The sequence below is a fragment of the Typopeltis vanoorti genome, chromosome 2 (genome assembly GCF_054136105.1).
Source record: "Typopeltis vanoorti isolate ZY-2024b chromosome 2, IOZ_Tvanoo_1.0, whole genome shotgun sequence".
Lineage (NCBI taxonomy): Eukaryota > Metazoa > Arthropoda > Arachnida > Uropygi > Thelyphonidae > Typopeltis > Typopeltis vanoorti.
The window spans coordinates 118,801,418-118,814,983 of record NC_143550.1 but is presented as its reverse complement, the minus strand read 5'-3'; the positions used below and the strand labels follow the sequence as shown (position 1 = coordinate 118,814,983).

Below are 13,566 nucleotides of genomic sequence, written 5' to 3'. Positions count from 1 at the left end.
ATGGTTTATTTAGAATACTGTCCTCTTGTATGGTTGTGAGGGAAGATGAGAGGAGACTCTTGTCTTTTGAAATGAAAACTTACAGAAGACTTTTGAGAATTCCCAATACTGCTCAAGAAACCAGTGAAAATGACCAAAAACTGATTGATTCAATAGATGGGGAAATTATTCTGACAGTCATCAGAAGAAGGTAGATGAAATGGTTCAGACATGTGAAGAGGGTGGATGGCATTCCAAAGCAAGGCACTAGAAGGAATCGTTCTATGATCAAGGGTTAGGGGCCAACCTCGATTAAAATGGACAAATTCCTCCTTTTCTCAACTGACATCAAGAACGAGACCGAGATGATTGGAAGAGGCTAACAAAGAATATCACCTACCAGCCTTGAATGACACCCCATGGTCCATTTAGGACTACGGGAGAGAAGAAAGGATCTTTTATTATATATACTTATACAATTACTTATATTATAATTAAGTAATAATTATCCACAAATTGGATGTAATTATTTAATTTTTACACTTATGAGTATTAAATGAACACTAATTAACTATGCAGCAGATCATTTGTGACTACTGTTTTAGTTCTTTATCATCATCATCATAAATTCTAAGCAAACTTTTTCTTGAATGAAAAATTTTTAACTAACAAATGACAAATTTAAAACTAGAAATAAGATATCTGACAATGTTCTTTCACTGTTTATTGCAAATTGGTGTATTGTCTTTAGTTTTTGCAAAGCAATACATTTTTGTGCAACATATTTTCTGATATTTGTTTTGCAACAATGCTCCTTACAGTGTAAGGATCATTGGTGCAAAAAAAAATATATATATATGCACATATATACAACATCAGTAAGTTAATATGGAGTTAATACACTGTCTTTAAATCTAATCCAAGAGAAAATAAAATTTTGAGATACTAGCCATTGCCTGTTATATAGCAGTTCAAATGACTTCAAAACTGAAATAGGTTGTATTTCCAGTTGTCTATTTGAAAGTAAAAATTCAGATTTTACAAATCTAGCTTGTTCTTCATCAATTTCTTTTTTTTTTTTTTTCATAAATCCTTCCTGGAACACCCAGTAATTATCATATTAGGTTTTATTTTCTCTTTTGTAGAATAGTATAACAAGAGCTCCTCTCCAGTCATTGAGCTGTCTGAGTATGATCTTGTTATTTAAGAGATACTTGTGCCATGACAGGTTTCTTCAGTTAACACAAAAAAAAAAAAAAAACATGAAAAAAAGGAATCTGTTTGCATTATACTTAGTAATTAACTGTTGTTGCCACTGATGATGACCTGTAATATTCAGTCTGAAATATATAGCCTTAAATAAATTTATCTCTTTTGTTAAATGAAGAGAATGATCTTAGTTTTTGTTGATTTTTCTTTTCAGTTATACAGTTAGTCATTTCCAGTCATATATCATTCACTCCAATTCATTTTTACAATAAAACATTCCTGATGGGTATTTTTTATTCTAATAAATATTCCACTTGTATTTTTGTTAATTTTTTTATTTATTGTATTGATAGTTTGACCATTCCACAGCTCTTAAATATAATTACTCCAGATACATAGAACATTTTTATCTTCAGTTTTTATATCACCTCTGTCATTTCTGATTTCTGTGTAATTTTATATCACTCAGGATGGTAATACCTCAGCTATAATTTAAATGTCAATTAGTTTTTTACAGTCATTATTCATTATGATACTTGGTCCACTTAACGTATAATATATGTGATATGTTTGTTTAGAAAAAAAATAAGCAGGAAATGCTACAAGTAAAACAATTTTGTGTTATAACTGTGAGTACTTAAAAGTTTCTCTGTGTAATCCTTTCTTTTAGTATTCAGTCCACACCAAAACATGGCATGAATGCAAATTTAAGGAAGCCTGTGAGATCATTATCAACCACCCCAATCTAAACAATAATGATGGTCTAAAAATCCCATCCCTAAAAATCTGAAAACAAACCCAAACCCCAACTCAACATCACCAGAGTTAAAGATCGGTACTATCAACATAAGAAGCCTGAATGGCAAAGAAATGGAGCTAGCTGAGGAATTAGATAAGTACCAGATCGACATAATAGGGGTGACTGAAACAATAAAGACCAAAACTGGTGAGATCTTTCTGAGCAATAAATACAAAATGTTATATTCAGGCAATAACAATCAAGGAAAAGAAGGAGTAGCCATAGTATTCAACACAAAATACGAGGCTAATCTTCTTGAATGGCAGTCAGTCTCAAGTAGAGTAATGTGGGCAAATATGAGAATGGGGAACTGGACAATGAGACTTATTTGTGCCTATGGTCCCACAGAAGGTTCTGCTAAGGTAGAAGTGGAGGAATTTTTTGAGGCTTTAGAAAAAGCAACTGACACAATGAAAAATGAAAAGTTGGTCCTTGTTGGGGATCTAAATAGTAGAGTAGGAAATGATTGTGAGACATACAAAAATATTTTGGGAAAATTTGGAGAAAAGAGCAAAGCTAATAATAATGGCAAATATCTGTTGGATTTCTGCTCAGGACATGGACTGGTTATTACTAACACCATGTTCCAACATAAAAATGTGCACAAATTCACATGGAGAGAAGAGGCTAGGAATAAAAAAAGTCTCATTGACTATGTTATTGTTGATAGTGATGTTTTCTCCCTGGTGCAGGACACCAGAGTGTACAGAGGATTTGAAATTGGAAGTGATCACTATTTAGTCTTGAGCAGGATAAAATTGAATTTCATATTGAAAAGAATAACATGTAAGAAAGTTTTAAAGCGAATAAAAGTTGAGCAGCTCTCAGATGTAAACTGTAGACTAAAATACAGAAATATTATTGAAAAGAAAATGAAAGAGTTTGAGAACAGGAATCAAACCTTGGAGATTCAGTGGCAAACTCTGAAGGAAACATTGATTGATTCTGCCAGAGAGGCATGTGGTGAGTTTGTGTGCAAAGATAAAAAAATCAGAACTCCCTGGTGGACACAGGAAGTTAAAGAGGCAGTGAAGGAAAAGAAGAAAGCATATCAAAAGTTCCTGGCAAATAAGTCAACTTTTACTCTTACAGAATACAGAGACAAATGTAAGAAAGCTAAACAGTGTGTAAAACTAGCTAAACAAAAGTCATGGGAGGACTTTGGCAAGAATATAGAAAATAAATATCAAGAAGGTGGCAAAATATTCTGGAGGTTGTTGAAGAAGCTTAGGAATGGAGGAAAGAGTGCTGTAAAAGGAATTAGAGATGATAAAGGTGAAATGAAAACAGGAGAAAAAGATATCCTTGAAGTATGGAGTAATTACTTTGAAAAACTGCTAAATGAAACAAGCAGTGATGACAGCACAGTGATAAAAAACACTGACCAGGAATGCAGTCAGGAATACATATCCATACTTGAAGTAGAAAAAGCCATCAAAGGCTTGAAATGTGGAAAGGCAGCAGGAGTAGATGATATTCGACCAGAAATGCTGAAGTATGGTGGTATAAGAGTCTTACAGTGGCTGCACTGCATAGTTCAGAAAGCCTGGACAGAGGGACGAATTCCCGATGATTGGAGTAGAGCTCTCATAGTACCCATATATAAAAAGGGAAATAAAACTGAATGTGAGAATTACAGAGGTATTTCCCTACTGAGTGTTCCTGGCAAGATCTATGCAAGTATACTTGAGAAACGGTTGAGAAGAATTGTGGAAGAAAGGCTTGGTGAAGAACAAGCTGGATTCAGGCCAAATAGAGGCTGTCAGGATCAGATCTTCACTTTACGACAAATAGTCGAGAAAGCATGGGAATATAACAAAGATCTGTATTTAAGTTTTGTCGATTTGGAAAAGGCATATGACAAGGTGCCAAGAGAGAAGCTATTCAATACGCTGCAGTTATATGCTGTCAATGGGGCATTATATCAAGCAATACTTAGTCTTTATTTGAGTTGTGAGTCAGCAGTTAGAATTGAAGGAAGTACAGGAAGATGGTTTAATGTTAAATCTGGTGTGAGACAAGGATGTACATTATCCCCTCTGTTATTCATTATCTATATGGATCACATTATGAAGGAATGTGGTATTAAACCTGATATCAAAATTGGAGATGTTAATGTCAGCTCTTTGCTTTATGCGGATGATGTTATACTTCTAAATAAATCCGCTACAAGTCTGCAAGATTCTCTGACTAAATTGAATAGCTGTTGTAATAGATATGGTATGAAGGTCAGCAATAAAAAGACAAAGACAATGAAAATAGGCAGAATCATTGAAAATGTCAACTGTGTTGTGAATGGTGAACCTGTGGAACAAGTAAAACATTTCAGCTACTTAGGCACAATTTTTACTGAAGATGGTAAACTAAATATAGAAATAGACAACAGAATCAGCAAAGCTGGTATCGTGGGAAGTCAATTGAATAAATTCATATGGAATAAGAAAGAAATTAGTCGGAACACTAAATTAGCTGTATACAAGACTGTGTTCAAACCAATTTTAACTTATGGATCTGAGAGCTGGGTCAGAAGTAAAACACTTGACCAAAGACTAGAGACTGCAGATATGAGAGTCCTGAGAAAGATTAGAGGCGTGAACAGATGGCATCAATGGCAATATCATATTAAAAATGAGGATATTAGGAAAGAACTTGACATTGTCAGCATCCAGGAATGCGTTAGCAGAGCTAGTCTCAGATGGTATGGTCACTTAAATAGAATGGGAGAGGAAAGATTAGCAAAACAAGTGTTCTCTGCCAGGTTGGCAGGAAAACGACCCAGAGGAAGACCAAGATATAGGTGGATTGATACGGTACAAAGTGCCTTAGACGATAGAAACATAAGATCTGATAATGTTGGAGTCTTGACAAGTAACAGACTGATTTGGAGGAAAATTGTAGATAGGAAGTTAGTAATGATGTAATTTTTTCATGTAGTACTGTCATATCCTGTACACCCCTTGAGGGTACATGGCAGGAATTTGATGATGATGATGATGATGATGATGATAAAAATCCCATACATATGGAAGGCATATATTCGTCCCACAAATCCTTCCTCTCTAAGAATGACCATAAATAGGACTGTAGAAAATCCAGGATCCTAAATCTAAAATAACTTTAATACTAAAAAATAGGACATCACTGTTAAAGAAAAAAATCTGTAAGAAAGAATGTTTATTCATGTAATTATAAATTAAATCTAGCTTGATGTAATTTTTTATTTTTTTATTTTTTTTTCTTCACCAGAGGTCATGCCAGTGAGTAGCACGTGATCAAATCATTGTTTCTCTAGCTTTCAGTTTGAAATGTAACGTAGCTTGTCTTGTGTATTTATGTATGCTCCAGATGATGATCTTGATATGAAGATTGAAACATCAGGATAATAAAAAGAGTTATTTTAACATGGTTGTAGAATCCATAATTTCAAAAATGAATTTCTCTGTCTAACTTGTATTGTTAAATAACATTTTATCCATAGGGAAAGAAAAGATTTTAAACTGTAATGGAATCATTTCACTTTCTTTTTAATAGGAGAGTTGCATCTTGTTTTAAAGCTGACCAACAGCATGATGCTCATGAATTATTTCTGTGGCTTGTATCATCTATATCGCAGTGTTGTTTGAAATATGAAGTATTTTCTAATTATGTTCCATCAAGATGCCAAAGAAAACGAAAACTCCATGCTACTGAAGAAACATTCACAGAAATCAGCAGCAAGAATGATAGATCAAGTTTTTATGGACTTAGTGATGTGTCTTCATTGGAAGCTAATGATGTAAATGCAAAAAATCAAACTATTGATAACATGCAGAGTATAAATAGAAAAAGAGAATCTGAAATCTTCGTCAATTTATTTGAGGGTAAAATGCATCAAACATTAAAATGTTTAGAATGCGAGAATATACAAATGAAAGTGGAATGTTTTTCTGATATAAAAATATCGATTGATCCACTGCACACAAAATCTTATGGAAAAGATAAAGGTGGGTAAAATTTTCATTTTATTTTATTTCATTTCATTATTAATACATTTTTTCATGGATTGCATGCAAGACAGCAGAATTTTTATAATATAGTGAGTAACTAGTTCTGTAGTTTTTTCTTCCCTTTCGCTTCTCTATTTATGTTTTATCATTAGGATTTAAAAATTCTTTCATTTCTTAGTAAGGAAATAATCATTTGGCCTATTATAATTCAGTTCAAAGTTATCAATTTTTAACATTTTCTCTAATTGTTCTCATTATTATGAGTTTTTAATTGCTTGAGATATCCATCCTTAACCCTTTTATCTTATAATCTTTCACTGATATCTTCTTTGAACCATCACATTAAAATGCAGTATATATATATATATATAGAGAGAGAGAGAGAGAGCCTTCATAGCTCGGTCAGTATGGATGAAGCCCTTTGGTCAGAAAGATCTGGGTTCAATTCCTGTCAGTGAAGTGAGGAACCTTTATCTGGTCTCTTTTGACTAAAGGTGAGTTAGCCGGTCTCATACAAAGGTAGGTTTTTTTTTTTTTTTTTTTGCCTGGAAACTCATGTTTTCCATCCCCCAGAACAGGCAAATTGGCCCTCGAACACATTCATCTACAGACTTAGGACACACTGGGAAGCATAGGGCTAACCACCTTATCTATCCTTGATACAGTAGCAGTTAAATGTAGAAAAAATCTCAACACTGCAAGGTAAAAGAGGAGGGAAGGAATAATAAGATGTCTGCTGTCTGTCTGTCTATATCTCTCTTTCTCTCTATATATATATCACTAATATTAATATATATATTATCTCACTGAATATTGCATATTGCTATAAAGCACTGAATATCTGGTTTTATTTTGCAGTTATAACACACTTTGAATTATGCTTCAATGATATGGTCCTTTTTTTTTTTTTTTTTGCAAATGAATTATTTTATATAGCATTATTTATTAATTCATGATAATCATCACCAGTTTGTGTGTCATTTTATAAATTTGCACGTTATTTTTCACTAATTAAACTTACCTCTTTTCTAATCAAATGTTTACTAGTTCATTTAATATTGTTAGTATTAAGCAGTGATTTAGTCTTTTTTTTTTCAGATATAGAAAATATCTGTTATTGTTATATGGACATCTCTTAGAGTCTCATTGCAGAGTCCTACTCAAAGACTCATTGCAGGAAACTTGAACTATCCATACAATCATCATACCTCTCCTTGAACCTATTAACAGACAAAACAGTCACAACTGACACTGGCAACCCATCCCTTTCGTTCACCACTCTCCAAACAAAACCTTCACTTTCAGGGATGACCTCTTGTTCTGCAACCTCTAGCCAAGTTCTGAAACATTTCCCCTGCATGAATCTTATAAAATCCTTTAAGAAAATTGTATATATTAATTAATAATTAATTCTATATTATATTACTTGTATATATTAATCATATCCTTTTCGTCTCTCAACGAACTTCTGCAATCACACACCCTCAATCTATCCTCATAGGGAACATTCCACAAACCACTCGCCATATTAGTCTTAATCCTCTCCACTACTTCCTCATCCTCAAAAAATCCAGGAGACAAGACCTGAGTAGCACAGTAATCCAAATGTGGATGTATCAGTGCCTTATAAAGAGGAATAACAACTTCCTGATCTCTGCTTGTTTGTGTGTTCTTTAATAACCAAATGACCTTATCAGCTACCTTAGCAATACGTCATCTTAACTTCATCTCTCTGTTTACCACCACATCTAAATCCCTAGCTTCATCTGTTTTCTGGAGTACAGCTCCATCAATGTGGTACACAGCTTGTAATTAATTTATCCCAAAATGCATAACTTCACATTTCTTCACATTAAATTGACACCTGTTATATTTTGCCCATATTGACAGTCTATTTAAATCATCCACATGAAACTCTCCATCTCGTCTTGATTTACTATTACTTTGTCTAATTTTGCATCATCAACAAAAACCGAATATGTCCTTTCAGATTATTTCCTATATCATTTATGTACAAATTAAACAGTAGTAGTCCTAGTACTGAACTGTGCAGCACACCACTAGTCACCTGCTTTCTCTGGGATTCTGCTCCTCCTTATCCACTTTTTGATATTTGTCCAGAAGCCACCCTCTTATCCACATAACCAGTGTCATATACATTCCCATTTGTTCTAATTTGTGTAACAGAGCTCAATGTGGTATTCTGTCAAATTCTTTTGCAAAATCATCATGTAGCCATTTCCTTTATCCAATTCAGCTGTCACTTCATTATAAAATGTTGTTAAGTTACGAAGGCATCACAACCTTCACAAAGCCATGGTGATCCTTGTAGAATATTTTTATCCACCAGTTATTGAATTCTGTTTTTGAACAATTCTTCCGGTATTTTTACCACCACTCCTGAGAAACCAATTGGTCTATAATTTGCTACTGCAGTCTTAGAACCTCCCTTATACAAAGAAAGAAATTTTGTCCTTTTTCTAATCCAAGGCATTGAAAAGAGATATTATCAGTTCCTCTGTATATTCTCACAAAATGCGAACTGATATCCCATCTGTTCCACAGCTATATTTATATTGTGATTTTGCAGTATCCTAATTCATAGTGAAGAATTTATGGAGACACAACACACTGATTAGAATAATTACTTAATATTAAGCAAGTAATAATCGACGTTTCAACCTCTGTATTGAGGTCATCATCAGAAAAACATACATATGTACAATATACAAACTACATGCTGCTGCACTATACAAAAGTAAAATTAATCTAAATGTTTGTTAATCATTTATCCTAGCCTGACCTCTGGTGAGGGAAAAAAAAAAACAACGGAACTACGTTAAACAATTTCTACAGTCCTTTCGTATTAGCATTTTCTTCTGTCTTGGGTTCTTCTGATTTCTATATGGGTTGGAGATGGGTCCTCCACATTCTTAGAATAATTAATCCATCATTTTTGTTCAGTCAGCCATCAATTTTGTTCTAAGAATGTGGAGGACCCATCTTTAACCAATATAGCAACCAGAACAACCTCAGACAGAAGAAAATCTCATTACAAAAGGACTGTAGAAATTGTTTAATGTAGTTCTGAAATTTTTTTTTTTTTTATCAGAGATCAGGCTAGGATAAATGATTAACAAACATTTACATTAATTTTACTTTTATATTTATGTATTGTACATATGTATATTTTCCTGATGATGATGACCTCAATACAGAGGTCAAAATTTGATTGTTACTTGCTTAATGTTAAGTAAAGTAATTATTCTAACACGTGTTGTGTCTCCATAAATTCTTCACTATGAATGCTGATCACGTGTATTGCAATTCTTTTCTTAAAAGAAAAGAATTGCAATATCCTAGGAACTCCCAATTTATTCAGCTCCCACAAAAGAGCTGAAAAGTCTACAGACATCATAGTGTGAAAAACAAACAGTTATGACAACCACCTTAATAAGATATAGGACCTCCTTTTGCTGCAATGACTGCAGCAGTGTATGGAGTGTATACAGTCATATACACTCCACAAGTGTACAATAACAATCAATGGATATTTTGGATCAGTCTTCCTGTACACATGTAATGAGGTCCTGAACTGTTGACCTCATCCGATGCTCCAGTTCATTCCATGGATGGTCATTAGGATTGAAATCAGGGCTCTGTGGAGGCCAGTCAAGTGTGGTGACTTTCATATCTACAAACCACACAGTTACAGCAGCAGCCTCATGACACAGTGCATTGTCTTGCTAAAAGAGACAATGGTGAGTTCTGTAGAAACACCACAAAGTAGGAAGCATAAACATTGCATTGTCCAGAATGGTCAGGTAATTCTTGGTATTCAATGTTCATGGTACACCAAACAGTGGTCTACGGCTAAATCAGAAAAAATAGGACCTTGTCATCACACCACCACCTCCAAATTTCATAATTGGGTTACACATTCTTTCAAGAGACATTCACCAGGCATCAACCACACCTGCACCCATCCATCTGCCTGATAGAGGATGTAATGTGATTCGCCGCTCCATAACACAGCTTTCCAACCTTCCACGTCCTGCACTCTTTGCACCACTGAAGATGATGCAACATGTTGGTTCAAGTAATGTGGGGTGTGCATGCTGCACTCCTACCATGGAAATCCCCATATTGTGAACCTCTGCTGTGAATTTTTTTGTGCATATTCGTGTTTCAGTCGATGCCCAGAACTCCACATTCAACATGTCGACAGACAAATGAAAGTTTTGCATATTATTCTTCATAGTTGGTGAGTTGTCCACTGCAGATAGCACTTGCATTTAACTCCATGTGCTTCCATCTCAGTATGGCATCACTGATTGTTGACTTGGGATAGCCAAGTTTGTCAATAATTTGCCGAACAGATAGGCCTGCAATATGGCATCCTATGACAACACCTTTCAAACTGTCGGTTCCCTTCTTGCAGCCATTTCACCCGGACACAGTTGCACTGACTTGGGAGCTGTCTATTTGTCCAATTTATACAAATTTCAAAGGATACAGGAGGTGATCAGAGCCAAAGGTGGACATATCCGATATTACTGTTCCCCCTGCTAGTATCAATTGTAAATTGCTAAAGTATCCAGACAGTTATTAGTAGATAGCATATATTAGATCAGTGATGGTACATGCAGATCTCAGACATTCTGCACATCATATTGCTGATCATAATACATTGTGAATCATACATGCATGATGCTGTTAGTCTCTTTCAAACATTCTGTATTACTGATACTATTATATTGCTTGTTATAAAACCAGTCATTGCAATATCAGTTCAGTTTTTTAATTTCACTCTTCTGAAGAAGTGTATTATAATGCACATGCAACTAGTAGAGATTAAAACTTGAATTGTTCAGCACTATCTCAGTGCAGTACATATAGCAGACACTAACTTTCAGTAATAATAATAATCCAATGATAGCTACATGTTCTGCTGTTTTATTCACATTAAATACATGACTTTTGTATAACTGGACCTGATTCATCAAGGTTTAAAAAAAAAGATACTGATTGATTTACAGCAAATTGTATATAAATTCAAGGAACTGTATAATCTCATTCGGAGATGCGTTTTTCAAACATTCATGCCTTGTGCAAATTTGAATTCACATCCATTGTGGCAAACAAGCAGTGACTTTTACCAGCTAAGCTACTGAGTTATACACAAGAAATTTTCTATAAAGCAGTCAGCCATGTTCTTTATATTTGCCCTTACCTTATGAATTTATTTAGTTTGGGATTTTTGGTAAATTTTCTTCAAAATGGGAGGGAGTATGCATAAGGTAACATTCTCCATTTAAATTTCATTGATTGATATAAAAATACTATCTTATGAAAAAGTAAAAATGTCATTTTGTGAAACATTATACATGATAGTGAAAAATGGATACTTCAGACATTTTGGTTTGGAACTTACACCAACTAATCTGATTCATTGGGAGTCATGTGACCAGTGAGAAGGGGGAAGAGAGAGAGATGTTTATTGTAATTGTGTACGAAAGAAATAATGAGTGTTTTTTATAGTTCAGCTCTCAGATCCATAAGTTAAAATTGATTTGAACACTGTCTTGTATACAGATAGTAATTGAGTATTTTGACTAATTTGTCTCTTATTCCATAGAAAAATTTATTTAGTTGATTCCCTGCCATACCAGCTTAGCTAATTCTGTTGTCTATTTCCATATTTAATTTGCCATCTTCACTAAAATTGTACCTAAATAGCTGAAATGTTTTACTTGTTCTGTAGGTTCTCCATTCAGGTAAGTTGATATTTTCAATGTTCCTGCCTATTTTTAGAGTCTTTGTCTATTGCTGATTTTCATATCAAATTTATTTAGTAGGAATTCCTGCAGACTTGTGCTGGATTTGTTTAGGAGTTCATCATCATCTGGATAATCTAACAGATAAGCTTAGGTATTGATGGTTATTCATGACTTATTTTTCATGGTATTAACAACACCACAAACACTTTTATCAACAAAGATGTTTTATTAATGCTTATATTTCGCTGATTTTCAACTCAGCATCATCAGAGCACAACACACTTGTAAACGTGACAGTGAGTGAGTGAAACAATATAATTGCAAAAGACAAAAGATCTAAAGTCCTATTTTTTGGTGCCCTCTAACGGGAAAAAAAAAAAAAAACAGTTATCCAGGAGTTTTTCTTAGGATAACCGTTTCCCAAAATTAATGCAACCATATTTGTTAAGGTTGGGAGAATTCTTCAAAGCCATTGCCGACTCAAAAAATAATCTTTCAGATCTATAATGACTCCCAAATAGCACATTCGTTTTCCTCCATCTAATCCTGTGTGAAGGAGTGCTCAAAGCATGGTCTGCCAGTCCCAACTTGCCACAGTAATAGTAGCGAATGTATCTTTCATGTTCTTCCAGGCAGATGTTCACTGATCTTCCTGTTTGCCCATAATAGGCCAAGTCACAGTCACATGGAACTTCATAAACTCCTGGATGTGCTAAAGGGTGAAGTTTATCCTTAGGCAAGCGGATCAGAGTTGCCAGCTTGACATGAGGTTTGAAAGTGGTGCAAAGGCCATGTTTCAACAATACTTTGGCTATCTTTTCCGATGTACCTCTGATATAGGGAATAGAAATGGTCATGTTGTGTATTAGGGGAGGGCAGAGTAATGGGCCTATGTAGTATTTTATCTATTTTGTAGGGATTGTAGCCATTGGCTAAGAATGTATGGCGCAGGTATTGGAGTTCAGTAGTCAGAACTGTATCATTAGAACAAATGGCTCTGGCTCTGTGTGTAAGTGTTTTTAAAATGCCGTACTGTTGGACTGGATGATGATGTGATTGTTTGTAGGTATCTTCCTGTATGTGTAGGCTTTCTGTAAATAGAAAAAGATAGTGATACATCTGAAAGGCGGGTGACAAATGTGTCAAAAAATGGTAAACAGTTATTTGATTCTTTTTCTACTGTGAAGTGAATTTTGGGGTGTTGGCTGTTTAGGTAGGTGACAAAAACATCCAAAGTGTCTTATCCATGGGGCCAGATGGCAAACACATCATCTACATAGCATAACCACACTTGTGGCTTGTATGAAGCTGTGGTAAGTACTTTGTTTTCAAAGTGTTCCATGTAAAAATTTGCTAACGGGGGGAGAGGGGGGGATACCCATAGCAGTACCATTAATCTGTTTGTAGAATTTTCCCACCCATGTAAAGTAACCTGCATTCATGGTAAATTGAAATAATTCAAAAATATCTGGGGGAAATTTAGACTTGATTAAATCAAGAGTGTCTATAAGTGGTACATTGGTAAATAAGGGAGTGACATTGAAACTAACCATTATGTCTGAATCTTTAGGATTAGATTTTTAACCAGTGTTTTGAAATGGATTGAATTTTTTACACAAGTAGAGGAGTTTAGCGCTTCTTCGAGAACAAATTGCCACTACTCGCATAGAGCTTAGTAAGCTAAACAGCTCTATCACAGCTCTACAACAAGAACTAATCAACGTGTTAAATCCTGAAATATGGACTGTTTCCATATTTCCATATGGATTGTCTCCAATACAGCACATCTCCAAAGTTGCAGCAAAAAAAGAAT

The 13,566-nt window shown here is 34.5% G+C and overlaps 1 protein-coding gene across 2 annotated transcripts in view; it reads left to right on the top strand.

Moving 5' to 3' along the window:
- The window catches only part of LOC150109375 (ubiquitin carboxyl-terminal hydrolase 46-like), a 111,370-nt gene that overhangs the window by 59,167 nt on the left and 38,637 nt on the right, over positions 1-13,566 (top strand). For both annotated transcript variants that reach the window (XM_090407786.1, XM_090407779.1), the window contains exon 5: positions 5,519-5,970. In XM_090407786.1, the coding sequence (XP_090263912.1) occupies positions 5,519-5,970 (452 nt within the window). The remainder of the gene's footprint in view (positions 1-5,518; positions 5,971-13,566) is intronic.